The sequence below is a fragment of the Oncorhynchus gorbuscha genome, linkage group LG12, assembly GCF_021184085.1.
Source record: "Oncorhynchus gorbuscha isolate QuinsamMale2020 ecotype Even-year linkage group LG12, OgorEven_v1.0, whole genome shotgun sequence".
Lineage (NCBI taxonomy): Eukaryota > Metazoa > Chordata > Actinopteri > Salmoniformes > Salmonidae > Oncorhynchus > Oncorhynchus gorbuscha.
In genome coordinates, this window is record NC_060184.1 from 46,571,107 (window position 1) to 46,598,844 (window position 27,738).

The 27,738-nt window shown below is 44.4% G+C and overlaps 1 protein-coding gene across 1 annotated transcript in view; it reads right to left on the minus strand.

Annotated features, from left to right (window-relative positions):
- Window positions 1-27,738, minus strand: part of LOC123990378 (POU domain, class 6, transcription factor 2-like) — a 64,125-nt gene that overhangs the window by 24,860 nt on the left and 11,527 nt on the right. Inside the window, exons 3-5 of the mRNA XM_046290941.1 lie at window positions 21,222-21,365; window positions 12,713-12,922; window positions 9,275-9,428 (exon numbers count right to left, since the gene is read on the minus strand). Of these exons, the coding sequence (XP_046146897.1) occupies window positions 9,275-9,428; window positions 12,713-12,922; window positions 21,222-21,365 (508 nt within the window). The remainder of the gene's footprint in view (window positions 1-9,274; window positions 9,429-12,712; window positions 12,923-21,221; window positions 21,366-27,738) is intronic.

The following is a 27,738-nucleotide window of genomic DNA, read 5'->3' on the forward strand; positions in this document are numbered from 1 at the left end:
CTGTTGGGATATGTCTCTACCAACTTTATACACCTCAGCCTGGTCTCATAGATTAGACCTAAAAACACTGAAATTAGTATGATATGTTGTGTTTGGGATGGCTACATAAGACAGAAGGTTAATTAAGGCAAAAAATGAAAGGCGAATAGTTTGTAGAGGTGGATGGGTGGGTGAATAACACCAACGTCTAGCAACCCAAAGGTTGCATGTTTGAGTCTCATCACAAACAACTTTGGCATTTTTGCTAATTAGATACTGTACCTGTCAAAAGTTTGCACACACCTACTCATTCAAGGGTTTTTCTTTATTTGTACCATTGTCTACATTGTAGAATAGTACTGAAGACATCAAAACTATGAAATAACAAATATTGAATCATGTAGTAACCAAAAATATGTTTTATATTTCAGATTCTTCAAAGTAGCCACCCTTTGCCTTGATGACAGCTTTGGACACCCTAGGCATACTCTCAACAAGCTTCATGAGGTAGTCACCTGGAATGCATTTCAATTAACAGGTGTGCATTGATAAAAGTTCATTTGTGGAATTTATTTCCTTCTTAATGTGTTTGAGCCAGTCAGTAGTGTTGTGACAAGGTAGGTGTGGTATACAGAAGATATCCCTATTTGGTAAAATACCAAGTCCATATTATGGCAAGATAGCGCAAATAAGCAAAGAGAAACGACAGTCCATCATTACTTTAAAACATGAAGGTCAGTCAATACGGAAAATTTTAAGAACTATGAAAGTGCAGTCCCAAAAACCATCAAGCGCTATGATGAAACTGGCTCTCATGAGGACCGCCACAGGAAAGGAAGACCCAGAGTTACCTCTGCTGCAGAGGATCATTTCAGTAGAGTTGACACCACCTCAGATTGCAGCCCAAATAAATGCTTCACAGAGTTCAAGTAACCTACACATTTCAACATCAACTGTTCAGAGGAGACAGCATGAATCATGCCTTCATGGTTGAATTACTTTAAAAAGAACACTACTAAAGGACACCAATAAAAAGAGAAGACTTGCTTGGCCCAAGAAACACGAGCAATGAACATTAGACCGGTTGAAATTTGTCCTTTAGTCTGATGAGGCCAAATTAGAGATTTTTGGAGATTTTTTTATATTTTTGGACTCAGAATAGGTGAACAGATGATCTCTGCTTGTGTGGTTCCCACCGTGAAGCATGGAGGAGGAGGTGTGATGGTGCTTTGCTGGTGACACTGTCAATTATTTATTTAGAATTCAAGGCACACTTATCCAACACGACTATCATTTGTTTCTCAAAGGGACAATGACCCAAAGCACACCTCCAGGCTGTGTGTAAGGGCTATTTGACCAAGGAGAGTGATGGAGTGCTGCATCAGATTACCTGGCCTCCACAATCACCTGATCTCAACCCAATTGAGATGGTTAGGCATGAGTTGGACCTCAGAGTGAAGGAAAATCAGCCAACCAGTGCTCAGCATATGTGGGAACTCCTTCAAGATGGCTGGAAAAGCATTCCAGATGAAGCTGATTGAGAGAATGTAAAGAGTGTGCAAAGCTGTCATCAAGGCAAAGGGAGGCTACTTTGAAGAATCTCAAAAAAATAGTTTTTGGTTATTACATTATTCAATTTTTGTTATTTCATAGTTTTGATGTCTTCATTATTATTCTGCAATGTAGAAAATAGTAAAAATAAAGAAAAACCCTTGAATGAGTAGGTGTGTCCAAACTTGACTGGTACTGTACTTACTACTTACTACTTTCTAGCTACTTTGCAACTACTTGGCATGTTAGCTAACCCTTCCCAACCCTAACCTTGAAGAGTGGCGGGGGCGTATGCCTCATGACTAACGGGACATGGTGTGACGAAGGAAACATACAGGAACTCAAATCCTTCTGTTCATGTCACGCCTTGGTCATTGTATCTTGTGTTTTGTTATATGTTTGGGTAGGCCAGGGTGTGACATGGGTTTATATGTTGTATTTCGTATTAGGGTTTGTATTAATTGGGAGTGTGTATTATTAGGGTTGTGTCTAGTTAGGCTTGGCTGCCTGAGGCGATTCCTAATTGGAGTCAGCTGATTCTGGTTGTCTCAGATTGGGAACCGTATTTAGGTAGCCTGAGTGCGCGTTGTATTTCGTGGGTGATTGTACCTGTCTTAGTGTTAGTCACCAGATAGGCTGTAATTTGTTTCACTTGTTTGTTGTTTTTGTATTTTCAATTATTTCATGAACCGCTTTATCTTTATTAAAGGTCATGAGTAACCTACACGCTGCATTTCGGTCTGCCTCTCTTCTAACAGCAGATGAAGTTCAATACAGAATCACCCACCACGATTCACAGACCGAGCAGCGTGTGAACTGGCAGGAGCTAAAGGATGACGATATGGACGGCAGAAACAGGGATTATACTACGTGGGAAGAAATCGACAGGTGGGCGTCCGACCCAGAGCGAGTGCAAGAGCCCGCCTGGGATTCCCTACAGCAATGCGAGGAGGGCTATACACGGATGGAATCGAAAAGGAGAGCACGGCTATACAGAGCGAAAACCGTAGGTAACGGGGAAAGCGCAGAGAGAGAGTGGCAGAGTCAGGAGTCAGACCTGAGCCTACTCTCCCTGTTAATTGTGAGGAGCAGCAATATGAGGACTTCTGGTCTTGGGAGATGATATTAGACGGAAAAGGACCCTGGGCGCAGCCGGGAGAATATCGCCGTCCCAAGGAGGAAATAGAAGTAGCTAAAGCGGAGAGGCGTGAGTATGAGGAGGCAGCACTGCGACGCAGTTGGAAACCGGAAAGTCACCCCAAACAATTTATTGGGGGGGGGCCTAAAAGGGAGAATAGTTATGCCAGGTAGGAAACCTGCGCATACTCCCTGTGCTCACCGTTGGGCTAGAGAGACCGGGCAGGCACCGTGTTATGCTATGGAGCGCACGGTGTTTCCAGTGCGGGTGCAGAGCCAGCTGCGACTTATACCAGCCCTTCCTATTGGCCGGGCTAGAGTGGGCATCGAGCCAGGTAAGCTTGGGCAGGCTCGGTGCTCAAGAGCTCCAGTGCGCCTGCACGGTCCGGTCTATCCAGAGCCACCTATACACACCAGTCCTCCGGTAGCAGCTCCCCGCACCAGGCTTCCTGTGCGTGTCCTCGCGCCAGTACCACCAGTTCCAGCACCACGCACCAGGCCTCCAGTGCGCCTCGCCTGTTCAGCGCAGCCAGAGTTTTTCTCCTCTCCTGCACTGTTGGAGTCTGCAGCCTGTTCAGCTCAGCCAGAGCCTTTCTCCTCTCCTGCGCTGCCGGAGTCTCCTGTCTGCCCAGCGCCACCAGTGCTCCCAGTCGGCCCAGCGCGTCCAGTGCGCATCGCCTGTTCAGCACAGCCAGTGCTTTTCTCCTCTCCTGCGCTGCCGGAGTCTCCTGTCTGCCCAGCGCTGCCAGTCGGCCCAGCGTCACCAGTCTGCCAGGATCCACCAGAAGTGCCAGTCTGCCAGGGTCCGCCAGAAGTGCCAGTCTGCCAAGATCTTCTAGATCGGCCAGACAACCTTAATCATTCAGGTCCACCAGCCAGCCAGGATTTACCAGAGCCTACTACCTGCCTGAGCTTCCTCTCAGTACTGAGCTTCCTCTCTGTACTAGGCTCCCTCTCTGTACTGGGCTCCCTCTCTGTACTGAGCTTCCTCTCAGTACCGGGCTCCCTCTCAGTACCGGGCTCCCTCTCAGTACCGGGCTTCCCCTCAGTACCGGGCTTCCCCTCAGTACCGGGCTTCCACTCAGTACCGGGCTTCCCCTCAGTACCGGGCTGCCCCTCTGTCCCGGGCTGCCCCTCTGTCCCGGGCTGCCCCTCTGTCCCGGGCTGCCCCTCTGTCCCGAGATGCCCCTCTATCCTGAGCTGCCCCTCTGTCCTGAGCTGCCCCTCTGTCCTGAGCTGTTCCTCTGTCCCGAGCTGTTCCTCTGTCCCGAGCTGCCCCTCTGTCCCGAGCTGCCCCTCTGTCCCGAGCTGCCCCTCTGTCCCGAGCTGCCCCTCTGTTCCGAGCTGCCCCTCTGTCCCGAGCTTCCCCTCGGTCCCGAGCTGCCCCTCGGTCCCGAGCTGCCCCTCAGTTATGTGGGGATCAGGGTGAGGACAATTAGGCCATGGTCGGCGGAGAAGGTGGATTATCCTAGGACGCGAAGGGGAGGAACTAAGACATTTATGGAGTGGGGTCCACGTCCCGAGCCAGAACCGCCACCATGGACAGACGCCCACCCGGACCCTCCCTATGCTCTTGAGGTGCGTCCCGGAGTCCGCACCTTAGGGGGGGGGGGTTCTGTCACGCCTTGGTCATTGTATCTTGTGTTTTGTTATATGTTTGAGTAGGCCAGGGTGTGGCATGGGTTTATATGTTGTATTTCGTATTAGGGTTTGTATTAATTGGGAGTGTGTATTATTAGGGGTGTGTCTAGTTAGGCTTGGCTGCCTGAGGCGATTCCTAATTGGAGTCAGCTGATTCTAGTTGTCTCGGATTGGGAACCGTATTTAGGTAGCCTGAGTGCGCGTTGTATTTCGTGGGTGATTGTACCTGTCTTAGTGTTAGTCACCAAATAGGCTGTATTAGTTTCATTCGTTTGTTGTTTTCTTCTTCCGTTATTTCATGTACCGTATTAGCTTCATTAAAAGTCATGAGTAACCTACACGCTGCATTTCGGTCTGACTTTCTACAAACTACAGACGAAGTTCATTACAGTTCACCTGATTTAGAATTCCTCACAATCAAATGTAGACCGCATTATCTTCCAAGAGAATTCTCTTTGATTATAATCACAGCCGTATATATCCCCCCCAAGCAGACACATCGATGGCTCTGAACGAACTTTATTTAACTCTTTGCAAACTGGAAACCATTTATCCGGAGGCTGCATTCATTGTAGCTGGGGATTTTAACAAAGCTAATCTGAAAACAAGACTCCCTAAATTTTATCAGCATATCGATTGCGCAACCAGGGGTGGTAAAACCTTGGATCATTGTTACTCTAACTTCCGCGACGCATATAAGGCCCTGCCCCGCCCCCCTTTCGGGAAAGCTGACCACGACTCCATTTTGCTGATCCCTGCCTACAGGCAGAAGCTAAAACAAGAGGCTCCCACGCTGAGGTCTGTCCAACGCTGGTCAGACCAAGCTGACTCTACACTCCAAGACTGCTTCCATCACGTGGACTGGGACATGTTTCGTATTGCGTCAGATGAAAATATTGACGAATACGCTGATTCGGTGTGCGAGTTCATTAGAACGTTCGTCGAAGATGTCGTTCCCATAGCAACGATAAAAACATTCCCAAACCAGAAACCGTGGATTGATGGCAGCATTCGCGTGAAACTGAAAGCGCGAACCACTGCTTTTAATCAGGGCAAGGTGTCTGGTAACATGTCCGAATATAAACAATGCAGCTATTCCCTCCGCAAGGCTATTAAACAAGCTAAGCGTCAGTACAGAGACAAAGTGGAATCTCAATTCAATGGCTCAGACACAAGAGGCATGTGGCAGGGTCTACAGTCAATCACGGACTACAAGAAGAAACCCAGCCCAGTCACGGACCAGGATGTCTTGCTCCCAGGCAGACTAAATAACTTTTTTGCCCGCTTTGATGACAATACAGTGCCACTGACATGGCCTGCAACGAAAACATGCGGTCTCTCCTTCACTGCAGCCGAGGTGAGTAAGACATTTAAACGTGTTAACCCTCGCAAGGCTGCAGGCCCAGACGGCATCCCCAGCCGCACCCTCAGAGCATGCGCAGACCAGCTGGCCGGTGTGTTTACGGACATATTCAATCAATCCCTATACCGGTCTGCTGTTCCCACATGCTTCAAGAGGGCCACCATTGTTCCTGTTCCCAAGAAAGCTAAGGTAACTGAGCTAAACGACTACCGCCCTGTAGCACTCACTTCCGTCATCATGAAGTGCTTTGAGAGACTAGTCAAGGACCATATCACCTCCACCCTACCTGACACCCTAGACCCACTCCAATTTGCTTACCACCCAAATAGGTCCACAGACGATGCAATCTCAACCACACTGCACACTGCCCTAACCCACCTGGACAAGAGGAATACCTATGTGAGAATGCTGTTCATCGACTACAGCTCGGCATTCAACACCATAGTACCCTCCAAGCTCGTCATCAAGCTCGAGACCCAGGATCTCGACCCCGCCCTGTGCAACTGGGTACTGGACTTCCTGACGGGCCGCCCCCAGGTGGTGAGGGTAGGCAACAACATCTCCTCCCCGCAGATCCTCAACACGGGGGCCCCACAAGGGTGCGTTCTGAGCCCTCTCCTGTACTCCCTGTTCACCCACGACTGCGTGGCCACGCATGCCCCCAACTCAATCATCAAGTTTGCGGACGACACAACAGTGGTAGGCTTGATTACCAACAACGACGAGACGGCCTACAGGGAGGAGGTGAGGGCCCTCGGAGTGTGGTGTCAGGAAAATAACCTCACACTCAACGTCAACAAAACTAAGGAGATGATTGTGGACTTCAGGAAACAGCAGAGGGAACACCCCCCTATCCACATTGATGGAACAGTAGTGGAGAGGGTAGCAAGTTTTAAGTTCCTCGGCATACACATCACAGACAAACTGAATTGGTCCACTCACACTGACAGCGTCGTGAAGAAGGCGCAGCAGCGCCTCTTCAACCTCAGGAGGCTAAAGAAATTCGGCTTGTCACCAAAAGCACTCACAAACTTCTACAGATACACAATTGAGAGCATCCTGGCGGGCTGTATCACCGCCTGGTACGGCAACTGCTCCGCCCTCAACCGTAAGGCTCTCCAGAGGGTAGTGAGGACTGCACAACGCATCACCGGGGGCAAACTACCTGCCCTCCAGGACACCTACACCACCCGATGTTACAGGAAGGCCATAAAGATCATCAAGGACATCAACCACCCGAGCCACTGCCTGTTCACCCCGCTATCATCCAGAAGGCGAGGTCAGTACAGGTGCATCAAAGCTGGGACCGAGAGACTGAAAAACAGCTTCTATCTCAAGGCCATCAGACTGTTAAACAGCCACCACTAACATTGAGTGGCTGCTGCCAACACACTGTCATTGACACTGACCCAACTCCAGCCACTTTAATAATGGGAATTGATGGGAAATGATGTAAATATATCACTAGCCACTTTAAACAATGCTACCTTATATAATGTTCTTACCCTACATTATTCATCTCATATGCATACGTATATACTGTACTCTACATCATCGACTGCATCCTTATGTAATACATGTATCACTAGCCACTTTAACTATGCCACTTCGTTTACTTTGTCTACACACTCATCTCATATTTATATACTGTACTTGATACCAACTACTGTTTGCTGCTCTGTACCATCACTCATTCATATATCCTTATGTACATATTCCTTATCCCCTTACACTGTGTATAAGACAGTAGTTTTGGAATTGTTAGTTAGATTACTTGTTGGTTATCACTGCATTGTCGGAACTAGAAGCACAAGCAATTCGCTACACTCGCATTAACATCTGCTAACCATGTGTATGTGACAAATAAACTTTGATTTGATTTGATTTGACCCTTTAACCTAACTCATAACCTTAACTCCTAACCCTTAGCCTAGCTAATGTTAGCCACCTAGCTAATGTTAACCACCTGGCTATTGTTAGCCACAACAAATTGGAATTTGTAACCTATAATACCAATTGCAATTCGTAACATATCATACAAAGTATAATTATCATACTAAATAGAGTTTCTCAAATTTACTTACAGAATAATAAGAAATGCTCTGAGACCAGGTTGCACACCTAGATTTGGCCATATTTGACCATTCTTCATTATAATACTGTTCAAGCTCTGTCACATTCCTTTGAGAGCATTGATGGATAGCAATCTTCAAGTCATGCCACACATTATCTATTGGGATTAGGTCAAGTCTCTGACTGGGCCACTCAAGGACCATTTAACCTTTTTATTTCTTAGCAACTCCACTGTAGCTTTGGCCTCCGGGTCATTGTCATGCTGAAAGGTGAACTTTCATCCCAGTTTCAGCTTTCTTGCAGGAGTTTTCTGTACATTGCTCCATTCATTTTCCCTTCTATCCTGACGATGAGAAACATCCCCATAACATGATGATGCCACCACACTTCACACTATTTAAAAAAAATGTATTTAACTAGGCAAGTTAGTTAAGACCAAATTCTTACTTACAATGACAGCCTAGTAACAGTGGGTTAACTGCCTTGTTCAGGGGCAGAAAGACAGAATTTTACCTTGTCAGCTCAGGGATTTGATCCAGCAACTTTTCGGTTGTTGGCCCAATGCTCTAACCACTTAGGCTACCTGCCACCACACTAAGGATGGTGTTCTTTGGATGATGTGTTGTGTTGGATTTGCACCAAATGTAATGCTTTGCATTTAGGCCAAAAAGTTCCATTTTAGTTTCGTCAAACCACAAAACGTTATGCCACATGGCTACAGAATCTCCCAAGTGTTTTCTTGCATTTCAAATGGGATTCAATGTGGGCTTTCTTGTGGGCTTTCAATGTGGGCTTTCCTTTTTGCCACCCTATCATACATGCCAGATTTGTGGAGTGGTTGGGATATTGTTGTCACATGCACACTTTGACCAGTCTTAGCCATAAAAGCCCATAGGTATTTCAAAGTTGCCATTGGACTCACGGTAGCCTCAGATCAGTCTCCTACTTGGTCGGTCATCCAGTTTGGAGGGACGTCCTGATCTAGACAGGGTCTTGGTGGTGCCATACACCTTCCACTTCTTAATAATTGTCTTCACTACCCAGTTTCAGGAACTGCTGAATTTATCCTGGAATCATGTCAATCACTACAATTGAGGCCAATTAACGTGTGTGTGTGGTTTGAAGGTGAATTGGTTACACCTGAGCTAATTTAGGATCGCTATTACAAAGGACACTTATCCAACAACTTATCCAACCACTTATATTATTACTTAATAAGTATGTATGTAATACTTACTTGGTTGTTTAAGGCTAAATGGATACTATGTATATTGTTTTTGTTACTATGTAAATACATAGTAATTAAGAGGCTATAAAATTAAGGGTTACCGAAAAATCTAATGTTTTTGGACAAACAGAAAGCCAGCGCTCTTGAAATAGAAGGTTCACCATACCAAAGACTGTGGTCAATTACAAAATGTAATTCTCTGACAATGTAGGTTTATCTGTATGCTTGTACATTATTTTACTATGTGTGCATGTGTGTTTGTGTGTGTGTGTTTGCGCGTGGGGGTGTCGGCGGGTACTCACTGCTGACCAGCTGACCCACACTGAGAGCGGAGGAGGAAGAGGACGATGATGAGGAGGAAGAGACCTGGCGGAGAGGACTCTGGCTGTGGGGCATGTGGAGCAGGTTGGGCTGAGACGACACTGGGCCTGTCTGAACCTGCTGAGCCTGAGGCAGCTGAAGACACACACACAGAAATTAAATATTGACTGAATATATTCACTTAAAACAACAATACAACCACTATAATATTACACCTTAATAGCACAACAAGTTATCTTCACAATAATGTTTAGGAACTCAGTCTTACAAGAATAGAATATAAGGTGCAATTTCAAAATTTGGTTGTGCATCTGCAGTCACTTAATTAGCTCATGTCTGATTATTTTTGGGGGGGATTGGTAAATTAGTCTAGTGGCCAGCTATCTAAACTTGTAGTGAGCATAGTCAAATTACAGACCTGGGTGGAGCCCATCGATCATCAGTAATCATATTAAAAATGGAAAACATTTGCCTCTACCCTAAGGGCTAAATGTGTAGAATTGCATGAAATTAGATATAAAATTGCAAAACCTTCTCTCCGCCCCATCGCAAAATGTGTAGAATTGCAGCAAACTTGCTTTAAAACGACAACATTTTCTCTACACCCTTCTCTTCACTGTCATGAGGGGTGCCGCTAAAATGTTTTGCTTGCAAGGTGGGGGGGGGTTGTGGATGTGGGTATCCAGACCCACAAGCCCCTGCGGCCCATCATGAAAACTATTCAGAGCTAGATTACAATTGAAACAGACAGTGTTAGATTAGTAAAAAAATAGACACTGGGTTTTAATAGGAGATGAATGGTGGCTCAGCTGTTTTGTATTTCTCTCTCTCTTCCGCTCTCCATGAGCATAAACGTCCCCTAGAGGTCTTCATGGATCCACCTGTACCCGAATACCCGAGATCCGATCCGGGACTCGAGCAGATCCGAATCCAGAATTCTGAATAATGGCATGGGTCTGGGTTGAATCTGATATGACTGTCAATGGTCTCGGCCAGGGTATGTGTAATTTTAATTGACTTGTCCGGGAGGGCCCGTACATATCCCAACGCGACTGCTGCAGTAGAGAGAGAGAAATTGTACCCTTTATGGTGCTGCTCATGCTTTTCACGAGAGTGGAGTGTGTAGCGTATAGATTGTTGTTGTTTTTGGCCAATCATAAATCATCGAATTGGCAATTGTTAGTAGATATCTAATCAATGTAAGATTAAATTAAAATTACAAATTAAAAGTTAAAGGAGACGGATAGACTGCAACGACCAAGAGTCAACAGGTAATGCTAGGCTGCTACTTAATATTTTGAACGGAGTTGTCATTTGTAACTGTAGGATGAGAAAGCACATGCACTGCAACTTCAATTAGCCTAGCTACGGTAGCTAATGTTAACTAGCTTCTCCCAGTTTGATGCAGTCATATTTGATGCTAAATAACCTAGACATGGCATATTTTAGTCTACTATAGCCGCCAGTCGGCTTGGTTGCTGTCTCTTGTCTCTCCCTCAACGCTCCCAGTGTCACTCGCTCACAGTAGGGTCCCTCCCCGCCTGCTAGAGCAGCACCTCTGTCTCCCTCCTCTCACTTTATCAACTCCGGTCAATAAAGTAGCTTAAAAATACATATTTTCTTCTGCTTCCCGCACTCGGATCCGACCAGGTCTATATGGAACGGGTCTAGTTGTCCTCGGGTTCGTTCGGAACGAGTGTCTATATATAAATAAATAAATAAATAAATAACAATGTATCCATATCGGGTTCGGGTTGGAAAGCCTAGGTCAGAACATTTCAGAACGGGTCCAAAAAGTGAATAGCTCTACCATCCCCTGCCTGCCATACAGGAGTGTAGAAAAAAATGTTATGACAATTATAGGGTGTTTTCTCCAGTCATCACACAAGGGAATTGCTAATAAAGGCAAGTCCGCGCGGGAAAAGAACCATGGACACCGCGGCTCACGTATCAAAGATAATGTATGATTTACAGGCAATGCACTCCAGCTGTAAGAAAACGATGTATTCTCATGTTTGGTGCGCAAATGAATTGCTCTTACAAGATCAAGCTGATACGTCTTCACTCTAAAGTGAAAGCTGTCTCCTCCGTGAACTAGGTTGGCTTTCTCAATACTCTCTCTCGCTATTAATTCCTTCCCCATCGGCATGTGTTTGTTTGGAATGGTAGTGGATGTCAACAGCGATGCACATACTGTCAAGACGGTTGACAGGCAGTGAGAATTATCTAGCTTCACTTGAAATATTCGGCACTGCCGGAGCTGACAACCGTAAATTATACCAGTGGAACAGTCGCTGTCTACGTGCGTGGCTTTGAAGAGAGGACCAAAACACATAAACATTATTACAAATGCATTCATTCATTCACGAGTGTGATCTAGTGTTCCGTGAAGTCACGCCTATTGCCCTAGCCCGTTTACATAGCATGTTTCATTTGTTTTGTATGGCTGAAAGCCTGGTCCATAGTAGGTAGACTTAAAGCTTGGACATTTCTTTGTTTTCTTTGATAAGTGTGCCTCTGACGCCTACCATGCATTTACAAGTCCAAAAGAAGGAAGAACATTTACGTTGTACATAACAATTCAGCACTAGGTGGGGTTTGAGTTCACTGTCAAACATATAGCACCATAGAACTCATGTTTTTCTTTGCATGTACTAGGAGAGCCTCTTTAGAGGATCAGTCTGGTGTTGTATTGTTACGATAGCTAGAGACACACGATTCTCCTTTTAAATGTGTGATTAAGGAGAATCATCACATGCTCAGGTCACAGGTAAGGTCACGAAAAAGCGGGGAGGATGAGGGAGAGAAATATAGCGGGTAGTGAGAGAACAAAAAACAGAGTGAGGTAGTGTTTGAGTTTTAAGTGGGGCGATGAAAAGTGTTGTTTTTCGTTTGGCTCTGCAGGGGCTCTGCAGACTGCCAGAGAGGGAGTTTGAGAGGTTCCTTGACAGGTGCTTTACACACACACAAACACGCACCTTTGTGTGGATGCACCATCGTGCTGCTTATTAGCTCCTAAGAAAATAGTATATTTTCAAAGGCCTGACAAATTTTGATATATCACTCTTTCTTTCTGTCACACTTCTGTAATCTTTACTGCCCTAGTCAAGAGACTGGTTTAATCGAAAGCAACCACTCCCAAACACTGGGAGCAATGAAATGCTACGGTTGGGGGTTATGTTTATGAGAAGGAAATCTTCTCAATTTGTGTTTAGACAGAAGAAGAGAAGACTTGATAGCTGAAAAAACATCAGACTTGACTAGTATTGTTTCTCACGAGTGGTCTTCGAATGTACTCAATTGGCATTTTCTGTGAGTAGGAATATATCTTCATGTGTCTTGTATGTGATGTGACTCGTGTGTGTGTGTTTGTGTCTGTGCATGTGTGTGTGCACTATACAGTACATGTGTGTGGTTACCTGCTGTCCAGGCTTGATTGGTGACAGCGTGATTCCCTGGGTGTTGATGACAGGCAGGATCTGATTGCCAATCACCGTGGCGATGATCTGGCCCTGGTTGTTGGTCAGAAGCTGAGGTGTAATTGGCTGGACCTGCAGCGCAGGGTTTCCGCCCCCTGATTGGCTCGAGGGCCCCCCAGAGTTGGGCATCAGTGGGATCGTTCCAATTATCTGAAAAAGGAGGGGTGAGAGGAGAAGAAATCAGATGGGTCATTCCATTGATCTACAGTACATAAATAAGGGTAGGAAGGCAATTATCGTTACAACTGTTGTACAACTGTTGATCTACTGCACAGAAGTATAGAGCGCCTTTCAGATTCTATATGAACTCCCACATTAAATACTTATGCATTGTGTATGACAATACGTGTATGTCAGTGGACACACAAACGTTTGGAATGGCAGTATCAAAGCCCAAGCACTTGATGGTTGAGTTCATGTGTGTGAGGGAACTCACAGGCAGATTATCTGATCATCTGTCATAGAGGAGGTTTTATAGGCCAAACCAAGTGAAGGCAGAGCCCACTGCTGGGAGCACACTGCAAAGGTCAGCTCTGAGTACCTGTGTGTGTGCTGGTGCAGAACACCGCCTGTATTATCCATCACCAGGCCAGGAGAGGGGCGTGTGTGTAAGATTCATGTGTGTATATGTGTATTTGTCGGCTCCTGTTATGGGGGGTTGCTAATACTGAGAACCCCCCCCTTCAAAACACACACACACAAGTGCGCTTGCATGCACACCAACACACACACACACACACACACACACACACACACACACACACACACACACACACACACACACACACACACACACACACACACACACACACACACACACACACACACACACACACACACACACACACACACCAAATGTCCAATTCAGCTCCCAGGGTCCCTGGGGTACTTCATCCCCTCCTCTCCTCCTCTCATCCCCAGCTCTCCTCTTCTCTCCTCCATGGCTGTAATCAGGAAGTGCAGATCAAAGGGGGCGGCAGAGTGTCACCGCAGCATTTTAGCTCTCAGAGCTGCCAGAGTGTGGCCAAGAGTAGCGCTTTAGGGGGGGACTTAGCGCCTCTTCACAATGATGAAGGTTAATGTAATCTGTGGACTGGTCCTGGACAGACAGCTTCAGAGTTTCAGTCTCTCTGCCTGTTCTCTCCACTGACAGGACCACAGCATGCAGCCTAATTATGCCAGAGGAGAGTGAACATGGTCGGGCTTGCAATTATTTTTTACCAAACTTGTCATTTGGACCTGGCTGGAAGATGTGGGCTAGCATTGTTGTCTTTTGTTATAGTAAAAAAACAAAGGCAAAACATTTTTACCAAAATAAATGGACACAAGCACAATGAATGTTTTGGTAGCTCATGCTGACTACTTCAAGCATTATGTACAAATCACCAAAATAAATCATATATACTGTAGGTCTGACATAAAAATTATTACACGTGCACCTGCCACTATATATAATTTCACAGCTAAATGTAATCAGGTCCCCCCCATACTGTAGTCCAGCATCTCACTACTGCTTCCAGTGCTAATCTGATTCTCCCTGCCATGCCTCTCTCTGCTTTATCCCCACCCCCTCCCTCCTCCCTGTTTGACATAATGGGGAAGGATCAGTGGTAGAAAGAAAGGTAGGCCGGCAATCTGTAATTCATCCCCTCCACGGCTCATTTGCTTACGTTGCTTCATGTTAAGCGACAGATCATTTCTCACTCTCTCCGGGCTCTGTGTCGCCGCCGCCGATTCCCCTTGTAATGCTCTCCTCTCTTGCCACTTAGCATATTTTATTGCGCCGCCTGACGCTCATGTCTCTCGACATCTGGCTTCGCGTGCCTCCGTGGCGGAGAACTTGTTCCACTCAATTATTCATCCTCGTTGGATTAAGTGGTTATTCTACAAGAGATTAGCGTAATAGCACGGGCAGGGAACTGACAGTTTAGCTCTTGCCCCGGATGCACCGCTAACGCCACATCTCCTTCTCTCCCTCAGATATCTTGGATGATCTATGGCAGTGCTCCGATGGCGTTTCTCAAGGCAGTTGATTGTGACACTGATTATGTAAAACATGTAAGTTCTGATGGAAACCTGTAGATTCACGGAGAGGTCAATGGAGAATACATGCTTCGGTGGCAGACTACAGCCAGTTATGACATTTTATACACATAGGTTGTGGCACCTTCTAACAAACAATAGTATTGTCAGCTTTGTCCAACCAGCATCCTTCATGTTTACCTTTCCTCTCTTTGTCTTTTTCCTCCTCATGTATTTGTTTTCCACTCGTGATAGTGTGGCGTGTCAGGAACGGTCAGGACCTGCATCCTCCCCTCTCTCTCTCCCTCTCTCTCTCCCTTCTCTCAGCAGAACTCATTAAGATTATCCTGCTCTTCTCTTGTTTCCACAGAAATGCTGTCTCATCTATCCAGCCAGGCCAGGGCAATCTGTGGTGTTAGCTATGGTGGCCAGACAATATCTCTGGCCATTTTCCCTTCCTGCTATCTCCGTGCTGGGAATAGTGAACCATGTTGGAATAGAGACCCGGGTTGGGAAACGTTTGGAAGTCCTGACTTACCTCATTACAGCTCAAAGACATCAAGCATAACACTTTGATAAGGAATGTGAATTGCTTTAGAAGATCACAAAGTCAGATGTAAAGCCATTTTGACTGTGGTCCTAACACAGTGTGAATATTCTACCGTATTACAAAATATACAGACACCTGAAGTATTATTTACCTGCCGTGTATTTGCCCCGCTGTTAGGTGAAAACAGGGGTTCAAAAGTTAAAATGACAATGTCAGAATATGTTTCCTCTACCACTGAGGACTGATTTGTATTTTGTATTTCAGCGGAGTCCCTCTGTGGTTGTGCCCGTGCAGGTTAACAGAGCATGTGTGTTCCTGCCTGGCATTGTGTGCATTAGTAACAGCAGTCAGCCCTGTGGGCTCTGGTCTTTATCAAAGCTCAGTGAAGAGGATGGATGGGCCCAACAAGCCCAGGCTCATGGGGGTTTCACCAGGAAGCACAAAGACCAGGCACCAGGCACCCATCCCACATGAAAAAAATACTACAGTTTACAATAGAATACTACAGTACTTACTATATCATTATTTAGTCATATTCTACACACTGTAGGATCCCTCGATCTTGTGTAGTACTTACTACAGAATTTTGTAGTATACTGTAGAAAACTATAGTAAATACTACAGTATACCTCAGACCGCAAAAACACTACAGTAAATACTACAGTAATTTCCGCAAAAAACACTACAGTCTGCAAAAACACTATAGTAATTAGTATATTATATTATACTACAGTATTTCTTTTGCAAATACCCTGCCAATCCCCCTCCCCTATATCCCATTTTGTGCCACCCAGAAGGGAGAAGCCTGCATACCAAGTGTAGACCATATATTTTGTTCTCTACAGGTTATTTGTTCAGACCTCAGTCCTACCTACCTACAGGTTATGGAAAATTTTCTCTTTGAGTATTATGCCCAGTAGGTTTCCTCAAAGAGAAGGATCCCACTGCTATATCCAAGATAGAAAAATAAAAAACACTCTAGTAAATACTACAGTAATGCCTGCAAAAACACTGCAGTAAATACTACAGTACGCAAAAACACTGCAGTAATTATTATATTATACTGCATACTACAGTTTTTTACAACAGTATTTATGCTATCGTAAACTGGAAATACAGTGTATGTCCACAACAATTCAGTAAATACAATATTCACTCTGTGCACTGCAAAGAGTGAAATCTAAGCAACCCTAAATATCTTATATTGAGTGATAATTCACTGTTTTTATGTACCAAGATAAATTATCTAACATCATTGGCAGATCATTTAGCTTATTTAAACCTAAACATGGCTTAATACATTTACATTACATTTACATTTAAGTCATTTAGCAGACGCTCTTATCCAGAGCGACTTACAAATTGGTGCATTCACCTTATGACATCCAGTGGGACAGTCACTTAACAATAGAGCATCTAAAACTTAGGGGGGGGGTGGGGTGAGAGGGATTACTTAACCTAGGATAGGTTAAGTAATCCCTCTCACCCCACCCCCCCTAAGTTTTAGATGCTCTATTGTTATTTCAAGATATTTCAAGATATTTTTTCAAATATATTTGACCTTAATCGTTGTATTAGATACTGAGGAAACTAAAGTAAAATGGTGTAATGCTTTCCCAAGGCAATCTGTGTATTGACATCAAATGAATTCCTACTATTTTCTCACAGCCGTATTCAAACAGATGGGACTGAAGAGTGGCTTCGTCGACTAGCCTTGGAAAGTGAAAAAAAGATTGACAAATGTAATCAGGTGGACACATGTTAAAGCCACATGATCAAATCCAAACCTACTACAATAAGCTAAGAGGAAGAAATCGACTGGGCATTAATGACAGGGTCACTTACTGTGTTATCCTCTCTTCAAAAGTCAAATACTTCATTCAGATTAAAATACATATAGGAGAAGAAAGGGCTCCAAATGAAGGCAGGGCAGGTATTTTCTTTCAGATACCTCGTTCAAAATCCTTGTGCTTTTAACACAGTAACAATGCTGCATAACCTAGCAAAACGACTGCTGCCTAACCTAGCTAAACCACAGCACAATATTCAACAAGCACACACATTTTGGAGGGATTCTAGTTCCTCTGTCGTTCTTCCAGCAAAACAAACGCCAAAGTCTGTTTGGGATTCTACAGACTGACACAAGTGCTGCTTTTATGGTAGGCATTCAGCTTCTGAGGTGCTGTTTTGTTGGTCCTCCAGTCAAGTTGCAGGCATGCATTAACCTCTAATGTTTCCAGTATCAGAGGGGTATGTGTGCATGTGCATGTGCACGCACATTTGTGTGTGCGTGTGTGGTGGGGGGATCCTGCGTTAGTAGTAGTAGTGTAGTGCATGTTTCAGAGTGCTCAGACTGAATAATGCTCTGAATAATAAGGTGTAGGAGAAAAGGACTGTCGCCCAGGGCTTTGACCGTCTCCGTGACCTTATTATGTCAGCCAGTGTCAGTCGCCGTGACATTACAAAAGCACAGAGAATCCCATCAAATCCATCTCCATGGCGATCTGTCCCCGGCGCTCTGAGCATTTCCAGACTAGGGAAACCTATACTTTCTCATTAGCCGTGTTTAGCATCACTCACGCATGCTGTTTACAGTATACACTACACGTGGGCAAACGCGTAGAAATCAAATCACATTTTATTTGTCACATGCGACCTTACAGTGAAATGCTTACTTACAAGCCCTTAATCAACAGTGCAGTTAAGAAAAATACCTAAAAAAGTACAAAATAAAAGTAACAAATAATTAAAGAGCAGCAGTAAAATAACAATAGCGAGGCTAAATACAGGGGCTACCGGTACCGAGTCAATGTGCGGGGGCACCGGTTAGTCAAGGTAATTGAGGTAATGTGTACACTATCGTTCAAAAGTTTGGGGTCACTTAGAAATGTCCTTGTTTTTTAAAGAAAAACACATTTTGTGTCCATTGAAATAACATCAAATTGATCAGAAATACAGTGTAAACATTGTTAATGTTGTGAATGACTATGGTAACTGGAAAAGGCTGACTTTTTTATTGAATATCTACATAGGTGTACAGAGGCCCATTATCAGCAACCATCACTCATTGGTCAGCAACCATCACTCATTTTAAAAGGCTAATTTATCATTATAAACCCTTTTGCAATTATGTTGGCACAGCTGAAAACTGTTGTTATGATTTAAAGAAGCAATAAAACTGTCCTTCTTTAGACTAGTTGAGTATCTGGAGCATCTGCATTTGTGGGTTCAATTACAGGCTCAAAATGGTCAGAAACAAAGAACTTTCTTTTGAAAACTCAATTAGTCTATTCTTGTTCTGAGAAATGAAGGCTATTCCATACGAGAAATTACCAGGAAAATTAAGATATCGTACAACGCTGTGTACTACTCTGTCACGTATGCTCCCTCTTCGGCCTCTAGGTCACCAGGCTGCTCATTATGGCGCACACCTGTCAACATCGTTATGCGCACCTGCGTGTCATCAGACTCACCTGGACTCCAATCACTTCCCAGATTACCTTCCCTATATATGTCACTCCCTTTGGTTCCTTCCTTGTTTCTGTTTCATGTCTGTGTGCTGTTAGTGTTTCTTGTTTTGTATTATGGTCCATTTATTTTCTTCAAACACTCACTCTCTGTGCTTGCTTCTCGATTCTCACCACACATCGTTACATACTCCCTTCACAGAACAGTGCAAACTGGCTCTGACCAGAATAGAAAGAGGAGTGGGAGGCCCCGGTGCAGAACTGAGCAAGAGGACAAGTACATTAGAGTGTCTAGTTTGAGAAGTCCTCAACTGGCAGCTTCATTATTAAATAGTACCCGCAAACACCAGTCTCAACGTCAACAGTGAAGAGGCGACTCCTGGATGCTAGCATTCTAGGCAGAGTTGCAAAGAAAAGGCCACATCTCAGACTGGACAATAAAAATAAAAGATTAAGAGGGGCAAAAGAACACAGACACTGGACAGACGAACTCTGCCTAGAAGGCCAGCATCCCAGAGTCGCCTCTTGATGGAGCCGTGCCTGGCCATGCAGTCATGAGTGAATAGGGAGTACAGGAGGGGACTGAGCACGCACCCCTGAGGGGCCCCCGTGTTGAGGATCAGAGTGGGGGATGTGTTGTTACCTACCCTTACCAACTGGGGGCGGCCCGTTAGGAAGTCCAGGGTCCAGTTGCAGAGGGAGGTGTTTAGTCCCAGGGTCCTTAGCTTAGTGATAAGCTTTGAGGGTACGATGGTGTTGAACACTCAGCTGTTGTCTATGAATAGCATTCTCACATGGGTGTTCCTCTTGTCCAGGTGGGAAAGGGCAATGTGGAGTGCAATAGAGATGGCATCATCTGTGAATCTGTTGGGGCGGTATTCAAAGGGAGTGGGTCTAGGGTTTCTGGGATAATGGTGTTGATGTGAGCCATGACCAGCCTTTCAAAGCACTTCATGGCTACAGACGTGAGTGCTACGGGTTGGTAGTCATTTAGCAGGTTACCTTAGTGTTCTTAAGCACAGGGACTATGGTGGTATGCTTCAAACATGTTGGTATTACAGACAGGGAGAGGTTGAAAATGTCAGTGAAGACACTTGCTAGTTGGTCAGCGCATGCTCGGTGTACACGTCCTAAAGAATCCCGGAACATATTCCAGACTGTGCTCGCAAAACAGTCCTGTAGCATAGCATCTGCTTCATCACCACCTTTTTATAGACCGAGTCACTGGTGCTTTAATATTTGCTTGTAAGCAGGAATCAGGAGCATAGAATTATGGTTAGATTTGCCAAATGGAGGGTGAGGGAGAGCTTTGTACGGGTCTCTGTGTGTGGAGTAAAGGTGGTTTCGAGTTTTTTCCCCCTCTGGTTGCACATTTAACATGATGATAGAGATTATGTAAAACTGATTTAAATTTCCCTGCATTAAAGTCCCCAGCCACTAGGAGTGCCGCCTCTGGATGAACGTTTTCCTGTTTGTTTATGGCGGAATACAGCTCATTGAGTGTGGTCTTAGTGCCAGCATTGGACTGTGGTGGTATGTAGACAGCTAGGTAGATAGTGTGGTCTACAGCTTATCAGAAGAAGAACATATACACTCTTGAGAAACACATTTTTGACACAATTATAAGTAGCCTGCAATATGTGCATCGCTTAGTCATGAGCATATCAAGAAAAACTCCCCTGTACGGCAACTCTTACGCCTTACAGACTTCCTACACAACAAACATGGAATACGGTCTGTCTTATCACACAACTATGAGAGCCAGCGTCTAAGGCATTCGTCAGGCAGTGGTTTTAAGTTAGCGATCAACAGGATAGCGGGAGAAGTGCACCGAGAGAGGGATGAAACGGGGGTTAAGGTAAATAACTGGCTGGCGTGAAAGGGCACATTGTCCATATGATCATTCTTGAATATGTGCTGTGTGCACCTGCAATAAGATGATTCATTAGATAGGGCCCCACTCTGACAAGCGTCATTGTTCAAGCCACTGGCTACTGATGGAACAATTCTGCAGCCACCCTGTAAATATGACACGGTCAGCATTTTACGGTGACCGGCACATGCGGATAAGAGGAAGAAGGGCTTTGTTTATTGCCAAAAAGCTTAACATATGACAGTATGTCTGCCACGGGGCTGATAAATAAATAAATAACCCCCCCCAAACAACATTGCTACATAAGAAAACAGAATATTGAGGCCATCCAGTCTTTGGAGTTCTGTTTGCATGTATTTAATTAGTGAAACGTGTTTATTGTAGCACTGAACAGCATGGAAATGTACTGTAACAGTAACCACCATTGTGGGACGTGATCTTCCACTAGGTTTTCATTCCAGACATGTCTTATGAAAAGTTGAAACCTGATATACATCACTTTTTGTGTTATAAGTGGTATTATGAGTGGACACTCACCTGTCCTTGTGCATTGGTGACCAGCTGACCCGTGACTCCAGCTTGCAGGTTGGAGAGGGCATTGCCAAAGACCTGGGATCCGGCGATGGAGCCCATAGCTGCTGCAGCCGCCGCCACCGCTGCCTGGCTGGCCAGAGGGTTCAACTGAAGGTACACAATCCACCATTAGAGGTCAAATATAATAAGTTATGCTGTTTGATCAGTAGCAAATAAGGTTTATTGGTATTATTGAAATGTTAGCATACACAAACATGGGAGAGCGAGTACAGGATGAAGAAAGTGAAGTAGCTTGAGGAAATAGAGTGCCAATGCTTTGTTCCTAACGACAGTTGTACTGTAATGTCTATATGTACAGTTGTCCATCATCCAGGCCCTAGTGTGTGCTCCAGGGCCCAGATGAAAGCTTGGGGTGGGCTGGTGAATAAGTGGCAATTTTACCAGTCTAAGTGCTTCCTGTGGCCCCCAGAGTCCAGCACCATCTCTACAGGGGCCAGGCAGCCCCAGACCATCTAGCTCTAACAATAGAAGGAGCCACGGTGGCCATGCACCACCACTTCAACACCTCCCACTCTGAACTACCCCGCCACCACACCGCTCACCTTGAGGGTTAAAAAATGACCGTCTTTACCCCGGCTATAATGGACTCATCTGGAACCGGTGGACTGGCCAAGCGGTTGTAGAGGAGGTCTCCGTGTGGGCAGAGCCTGTGGAGCTCCAGCCAAGAAGGAGCATGAGATTACCCATATAAATCAAGCTAGCCACTTATTACGGCCTGAAAATGCACTGCTGATTTGGTTGTAGTGCAGCAGAGCAGAGCCTTATTAGGTTGAGTAAGTAGATTGAAGAGCAGGCCGACAGAGGAGACTGTCCAATTACTCAACAGAATAGAGAAATAATAGAAACACTTCTTTAAGCTGCGACTGGCTTGTGCTGGTGGGCAATAATGTTATGAGGGGGCTAATGTTCAAACCATTGAGGCCTGGTGAAACAATTGAACATCCTAATAGCACATAGAGAATGCATAGACAAAAGGATAACCATGTAAAAACCAATATGGGATACCAATATGGGATAGATAACTTCAATGTGTAGTGGATGCGCAATATCTTCATATACTTCTGTATCAAGGCACGAGGCGAGACCCAGATGCAAACACAGGAGGTAGATGGTTGGAGTCTTACAATGTTTATTAATCCGAAGGGTCAGGTAAGAGAATGGTCGTGGACAGGCAAAAAGGTCAAAACCAGATCAGAGTCCAGGAGGTACAGAGTGGCAGATAGGCTCGTGGTCAAGGCAGGCAGAATGGTCAGGGAGGCAGGTACAATGTCCAGAAACAGGCAGGGGTCAAAACCAAGAGGACTAGAAAAAGGAGAATGCAAAAAGCCGGAGAACGGCAAAAAGGCTGGTTGACTTGGAAACATACAAGACGAACTGGCACAGAGAGACAGGAAACACAGGGATCAATACACTGGGGAAAATAGCATAAGCACCAGGGACATGGCTTAATCTTCTTCCCATTAAGCATTTTTTATTTTTAGAATCTTCTCATGTTGAGCCTATCTACCTTTTTCCAATGTACCGAGCTAATTTCACTTCACCTACCTCTTTCTCCATGGCATTAGTTAGTTGGATAGGGTGTAAGTGAGGCCCTGTGGTCTCATCAAACACCATCACCACTTCCCACTCAAACACATCATTACTCTTGCTTCCTACCTTGGCCCTCTATTTTTTCTTTACTAAACGCTCCACTGCTTTCTGTATCATGATCTCTCTTCTTCCTATGACTTTCCACTTTCGACCATTCCAGTCCTTGACCCTCATCCTCCCACCCAGAACTGACACTCATATTGTTCGCATTCCAGCACAGCTGTTGCTTTACCAACTTTTCCTCAATTTCCTCAATTTCCACACTACTCGCCGCCATTTCCGACTCCCGGGCTCCCCTCTCTCCTTCCACCTTGAGCTGGCATCAGCTGTGTTTACTTCTTTTGTAACAGAGAACATGATTGGCAGACACAATTAGCAGAGATGGTACCCAGGTTTTGATTGGTTTACTGTTATAGTACTTGGCAGCATTTGTTTGACCAGCTAGCAAACTTTAAAATAATTATAAAAATAAATAAAAATCGAGAATAGAGATGGCCAACAAACAGAAATGTGTTTAGAAAAAATAAATGTAGCTTATATGAAGTAGGAAAAAAAACGCTCCACCTCACCAAGGATCGATTATCTTGAAAACTAAAGCAGATATGGTGCTTCGGCCCACCGGCTAAATCATTCTGTGGGGACCTGAGCTTTGTTAAGCTGAGACCATTCAGTTGCCATTCATCTTTTATGGTACCCCAACCACTATATTATTACCCCTTCTGAAATCAAATGATGAAAAAATGCCACGGAACGATCAATACTTTTTCATTGACAGTAAAGGTTAAGCACATTAAAGAATGACACTGCATTTTTCTTATGAAATCATATTTCATGTTGGTGGCCTCAAACTGGCCATGATTGATATTGGGTCCCCTAGTCTGAAAGTCATCCAGTTTCTTTAAATGCCCAACCCGCGTTCGTCTTTCTGACCAACTTCAGTCTTAAACGTTAAGAAGAAATTCACCCTTCACAAGGGTGAAGTGCATTTGAGAATCTCATTCAAGCTTTTACTCGTCATTGGCTAATTGACATATATCATTGTCTCAAAATGATCAAACATAAGCACTAACTTTTGACAATTGTATTTGTTTTTCCATGCTCTTGTTCCAAGAGACCCTTGTGAAAAAAAATCACACACTTCGCGTGATCACATTGTAGCACTGACGTTAATGTGTTAACATGTGGCAACATTTGAAAGCAACATGCGGAACCATGAAGCTACATATGTGAAAACACTGAGCCCGTGTGGAAGCATCACCTCGTGAAATAAATGTGACAACATGGGGATGTGAAATTTCAACAAGTGATACATACCATGAAACTGAAATGCTAATTATACTTTCACATGTAAATGTTTTTCGCACGTGAATCTGCACATTTCGTGAACACGAACACATGTTATACTCCTCACATGAGAAAAGATGGTGCTAACACGTGAACTCTAAATGTAATACATGTGAACAACTGACCTCGTGTCTCTTTTGACAGCTCAACATGTGAAAAGGGAAGTAAAATAAATTCTATGGGGTTTTAAGGTAGGTGGTACGCTGTTCAGCTAAAATAGTGTAAACATCTTCAATCAATATAGTTACATTTGACACGATCATTTAGTGCTGACTTTTCAAGATGACCCCAACTGGGATTTGAACTCGCAATCTCTGTATTTGGGGTCTGCTGATATATCTGCTGCGCCACATCTTTATGTAATACATGTATCACTAGCCACTGTAAACGTTGCCACTTTGTTTACATACCCTACATTACTCATCTCATATGTATATACTGTACTCGATACCATCTACTGCATCTTGTCTATGCCGTTCTGTACCATCACTCATTCATATATCTTTATGTACATATTCTTTAACCCTTTAGACTTGTGTGTATAAGGTAGTAGTTTTGGAATTCTTAGGTTAGATTACTCTTTGGTCATTACTGCATTGTTGGAACTAGAAGCACAAGCATTTCGCTACACTCGCATTAACATCTGCTAACCACGTGTGTGTGGCAAATAACATTTGATTTGATTTACATCAATGTACTTAGCAAAAGAGTGCCATCTGCATTGCTCTTTTAGTTATCAATTCGTCTGATTATTCTGTCATTGATTTCATTGACTTATTTAATGTCCAATGTTGGTGGGTCATATTATTCAGATTTAATGATACTACTGAATCCCTTATGATAAATAAAATTGTTTTTCCAAAGTGCAGGAATACAGGTGAAATCAGTTATTGACACAGACATGGTTGCGTAGCGAAGATTGGAATGCCGCGTTCAAATCCCAGGTGAGGGATTAAGTAATAATTACTGTATAAATAAACATACACACTGTGATCATGTATTTTAAATATGTACGTTGAAAACACAGAGTTTCTGTTTGCAGGGCATCACCTGTGAAATTTCATGTGAAAAATATCCACATGTGAAGTATCATCATATGTGGTGTTCCAAAACCACATGATTTTACATCTCAAATTTAATGTAATTGCAAAATGTGGACATTGTACATGTTAAATCATGTGAGTTTCTGCATGTGAAATCATGTGTTTTTTCCGTAAGGGGAGGCTTGTATTATTGTAAAGGCCAGCGAAACAGAACAGAAGAGGAAGCACGTATTTCATTACTTGTCATACAGTAATTGTTTTGAAAACACGTCACTCTCCCGTGAAATGGATGCCCTTAAAGGACTCGTGTCATTTTAAATAGACATTATTTTTTGCGATGATATACCGACTTCTAACCTTCTAAACGTATCTTGTTCATTTTAGATCATATTGAAGTTGATGTCAGTAGAGATAGCAATAGTTTGTTTACTTTGACATCTCATGGAATCAGGAGAAAGAAAAACAATAACAAAATAAAAACCTGGCTAGCCCATGGAATGGCAAGATTCCTTCATGCCAAAAAGTATTTGGAGTGGGATTGGTATCTAGACAAAATGGTAGTGTGTGGACAGACTGTTTAAACTCTTCTCTATGACAAAGCTTGTAGTGTCACTATGACAATACGGGTTTAGCCTGCTATTATTGTAATAGTGACATTGAAATGTAAATTTCTCTCCCGTGATGCAATATGTCCACATAGTGACATTTTAGACAGAAATAAAGGATGAGTGTGATGAGGAGCCAGGTTGGCCTCTATATCTGTCCTGGTGGGGGGGGGGGGGGGGGGGTGGAGAGAGCCAGCCAGACACCCTCATCCTGCTTTATGACCACGGTGCTGGATTTCAGAGGGTCTTATCCGGGCCAAATCTTCAAATAAATACATGTATCGGTGCGAAAGTGGCAGGAAGGGTCGGCTGGTGATATCAGTCAGTAAGGGATTGCATTAACAGATAATCCTCCCTTCATTTCTGAGCAGAGCCGCGCTCTCTCTCTCTCTCCCCTCTCTCTCTGCTCTCTGCTAAGGGGGGAGAGGATTTGTGTGAGTGAGAGGTGATACAATGGTGGAGTCCAGGTGAGGCAGAGAGGGATTTGGTCATGGTCGTTTAAACATCATGCCCTTAGGTGATTTGGTTATGTCAAGCGATGCGCTGGTCTGACAAAGGGGGTTTCCTTATTTAACTGGGTTAATGATGTGTATTTGGTAATACCACGGGGTGATGTGCTAGCCTGATTGAGGCACAGTGGAGAGAAGGAGGAAGTAGAGAGGGGCGTCTACACTACAGCTAGCAGAGCGGAGCAGAGCCAGGCCTCATGTGGAGTTGGAGAGGTCTGGATCAGTACACAGATAATGGTATCGGTGTGTGCGTGTGTTGATACTTCAGTGCTATTTCCTTGTGTAGCTATACGTGCCCAACTAAATATGTTGGTGGTAGTCAGAGGCTATTATTCTGGTAAATCCAGGTAAAAAAGAGATAATCGACTGGGCTCTAGCCTCGGGTCTTGAATTGGGTAATATGGGTAGCGGCGTGAGGGAGAACTAGGCATAAGAAGGGGGGATAGCAGTGTTGGACATCTAAACAGGTGATTTTCCGCCACAGTGCCTCCTCTCAACAGCGCTATAGGAGGCAGAAAATGACAGACGTGGCCCAGCATTTGTGTTGATTGCATGTGTTGCAGGAGATAAACAGTGATCTTCCTATTTACAAGGCCGCCATATAAACCATTGTGTTCCAGCCTTTTCATTCTCCCATCAATAGGGTGGTTATGGAGTCTTAGTGGTATGGATCTCACTAGCCGTTCGCTAGGGCCGAATCGTGCCCAATAACCCACAACCAAGAGCCGCAGGAATCTGATAATGACATCAAATAATTGGATGAATATATATTGTTGAGTCACCAGTCAGGTACACTGTAGGACAAATATTATATTATTATATTGAAACATCAGTATGTCATCATCACAGGACCACAAGCCACAGATGTTTCTCGTCACATCTACTTGCCATCACTCTCCATAAGCCTTATTCATCACCCTAACTGAATACATACTGTACAGCCCATGGAGTCAGTTGGTACAAAAAGAAGGTCCTTGCTTCAATATAGATATCATTCTTTGATAAAGCAGCCAAATTGTTACAAATACATATTTTGCACTATGGGTAAAATGAGGAAGGTACATGTCAACTCTGTTACAGTTACTGTTGACCACGAGGGTCACCTGGTGCAATAACCTGTTGACCATGTGGGTCACCTGGTGCAGTAACCCGTTGTCCATGAGGGTTACCTGGTGCAGTAACCCGTTGACCATGTGGGTCACCTGGTGCAGTAACCCGTTGTCCATGAGGGTTACCTGGTGCAGTAACCCGTTGACCATGAGGGTCACCTGGTGCAGTAACCCGTTGTCCATGAGGGTTACCTGGTGCAGTAACCCGTTGACCATGAGGGTCACCTGGTGCAGTAACCCGTTGACCATGAGGGTTACCT